This window comes from Rhamphochromis longiceps, linkage group LG1, assembly GCF_057381845.1.
Source record: "Rhamphochromis longiceps isolate RC_006_pf linkage group LG1, R_longiceps_female_GT1.1, whole genome shotgun sequence".
Lineage (NCBI taxonomy): Eukaryota > Metazoa > Chordata > Actinopteri > Cichliformes > Cichlidae > Rhamphochromis > Rhamphochromis longiceps.
The window spans coordinates 30083001-30086024 of NC_140557.1; the positions used below are offsets into that span (position 1 = coordinate 30083001).

The window sequence follows — 3024 nt, forward strand, 5'->3', positions numbered from 1 at the left end:
TGCAAGTAAACAAACAATATATATAAGAAGAGTAAGAAAATAAATATACACTTTAGGACTAGGGATAAAGGGATCAATAACAATTTAAAATTTACAGTTTGATGATTTAAAGTCTCACACACAACCCGTCGAAAGGGGAGGAGGGGGCGGCTGCTTCCAAATAGAGCGCATTTCATTCATAATGATGTAAATCCAAGCCCATTATGTATTCATGATTTGAATCCTGGGTTGTGTGAAATCTCAGAAATGCACCCTAGACAAAGTGAATCTGTGAACTAAGGTGTAGGTGTGTTAGATCATGTTGTGGTGATCCTTGGGTTGAGGGATGGGTGTTCATACTGCAGTGCAAAATTAAAACCAATGGAAGATGGACAAGAAAAGTTCAAAGCCATCAGGTCCTCAGTTTAGAAAAAAGAGAAAAGAAGAGGAGGAGAAACGAGCAAAAGATACAGGTAAGCAGATGTGTCATTGGATAATGGCAGGTCATCCTGAAACAATCAGAATACTTTATTAATCCCTAAGGAAATTATGTGCATTACAATTGCTCCAAGAAGAAATGGTAAAAATAGTAACAGTAACGGACTAAACTCCAAACAATACATTATGTTACAGATTTTAATATTAATTAGTCATTGTCAATTGTTGATTTGTCCTGTTCTCATTGTATGACGAATTATGATGGCTGTTTGGTAGTGTTTGCATACTATGCATACTCTCTCTCTCTCTCTTCATATGTGTGTGTGTGTGTGTGTGTGTGTGTGTGTGTGTGTGTGTGTGTACAACAGCTTTATGTTAATGTACAATCCTTAATATGTTTTATCTGTGTGTGTGTGTGGGGGGGGGGGCAGAGGGAGTGTTCGCCCAGGGCGCCAAACAGGCTAGGACCGCCACTGGTGGGGTGAGTGGTCCTGTCGTGCTAAGGAGAGCGGAGATGCGGGATGATGATGCACCTTGGAGAAAGGAGCGAGCGAGGGGAGGTGATAGAGACAGATGAGTTTGTGGCACTCTTGAGATGCAGCCGTTTGGATCTAGCTTAAGAAAAAAAGACTTAAGAAAAAAAGTGTACACCTGCATCTAGTTCATCCCGAAGTGTCTGTGAGCTGCTGGCTGGCATTATGAGTGAAGAAAATGAAAGCTTTTATTTGAACAAGTCAGTGACCGAGATGGAGCTCTTCCAAAACCTCGTGGACATAGACGTGACCGCAGACCGGACCCCGCTTCTGAGATTCTTCATTTGTCTGGTGTATTCGGTCGTTTGCGCTGCGGGTCTGGTCGGCAACCTGCTGGTCCTCTTCTTTATCAGGGTCAAACAAGAAAGGAAGAAGTCCAGAGTGAACTTTTTCGTGTTCAATTTGGCCGTTACGGACCTGCAGTTTGTTCTCACCCTGCCTTTCTGGGCCGTGGACACCGCGCTGGACTTCAGCTGGCCGTTTGGATATGCAATGTGCAAAATCATCCTGTCCGTCACCGTGATGAACATGTACGCCAGCGTGTTTTTCCTCACCGCCATGAGCGTGACCCGCTACTGGTCGGTCGCTTCTGCCCTGAAGAACAGAACCGCGCGGAGATCGTGCTCCGCCAAATGGGTCTGCGCAATTATTTGGACACTGGCGACTCTGGCGACTGCGCCCACGTCGATTTTCTCAACAGTCACCAGCGTAACTGGAGAAAAACTGTGTCTGCTGAGGTTTCCAGGTGGACAGTACTGGTTAGCACTCTACCACATACAGAAAATCGTCGTAGGCTTTGTTTTGCCCATGTCAATCGTGTCCATCAGCTACATCATGCTGCTGCGCTTCATCCGCAAACGGAGTATGAAAACCAGCAACCCCAAACGCAGATCCCAAGTTACAAAATCTATCACCATCGTCGTGCTGTGCTTCTTTCTTTGCTGGATGCCAAATCATGCCATGACCTTGTGGAGCGTACTGGTCAAACTGAACGCTGCAAACTGGGATAATGCGTACTACACGGTTCATACGTATGTGTTCCCACTGACAGTGTGTCTGGCGCATACCAACAGCTGCCTCAACCCAATCATTTACTGCCTAATGAGAAAGGAGTTTAGGACCAAACTGAGAGGTCTGATACACAGAGGATAGTGGGTGTTTTGTCGAGTCCTGCCGATGATTTTACGCAGGGCGAAAGGTGTTGGCAGACAATGACGCGCTTAATGCGCACGCAGAAAACGAGCCAAAACAACCAGAATAAGCAATCAGGCCGAGCAACATCGTGTCAAGACTCAGAAACTTTTAATTTTGATGAGTGTTTCTTGATTTTAAAGTCTACTACTCCATCTACTTTTTTAAAGCGTAATGTGGCTGAATCGTTTAGCTTGTAGGGCTGGGCTCTATAGAATCACCTATTTTGTGTAAAAACTAGTCCAAATATGAACATTATGGCACAACAGCTGTTCACTAAAATGATCTATGATGTTTGTGAGTGTCTCTAGTTCAAAGTCCGCACGTAATTGCGCATGGCAATATGCTTAGGTGTGCTGGTGGTGTTGAGTGGCTAAACGCCTTTTACATCCTTCGGTGAATGTCTTGGCAAATACTGTTAACAGCGTACACACAACCGCACTTAAAGTCTTCACCGGCTTGAAGCAAAGAGGTGAAAGTTGCAGGTCACGTGTTTCATTTTCTTTTTTTAGACATCAATCATTTACAGGTGCAAAGAGACACAAAAGACAAACTGAAATATGATTGTTGGAAATACCGAGAAAAATGTATGTACTCTTTGTGTGTGTGATAATAAAACTGTTCTTCAGTTGTCACGTGGGTCAGTTATCCTCACAACTAATGAAACGGGTGATCTGATTAGCAGGTGTTTACCGGTTTGACTCATGAGCAGCTGATGTGACGGTGAACAGAACATGGAAGCTGGTGATCTCAAATGAAGCGACTTTGTAATGGCTTTGCGTCCTCACTTACTCATCAGATGAAAAGAAGAGCCTCTCAATGAGCAGGTGTCAGGTAAATATAAGTTACACATTCATATCAGAGATTATGGTCTATTTTTGGA

General features: G+C 44.0%; 1 protein-coding gene across 1 annotated transcript; it reads left to right on the forward strand.

The window, feature by feature from the left end:
- The first annotated feature begins 1115 nt into the window (after positions 1-1115).
- Positions 1116-2716, forward strand: rxfp3.3a1 (relaxin family peptide receptor 3.3a1). Its single transcript, XM_085411810.1, has one exon. The coding sequence runs from the start codon at positions 1116-1118 to the stop codon at positions 2100-2102; it is 987 nt and encodes a 328-aa protein (XP_085267936.1). The 3' UTR covers positions 2103-2716.
- The last annotated feature ends 308 nt before the right edge of the window (positions 2717-3024 follow it).

What these genes read in the sequence shown, in the direction of transcription:
- rxfp3.3a1 (XM_085411810.1), top strand. Translation starts at nt 1,116, where the DNA reads ATGAGTGAAGAAAATGAAAGCTTTTATTTGAACAAGTCAGTGACCGAG.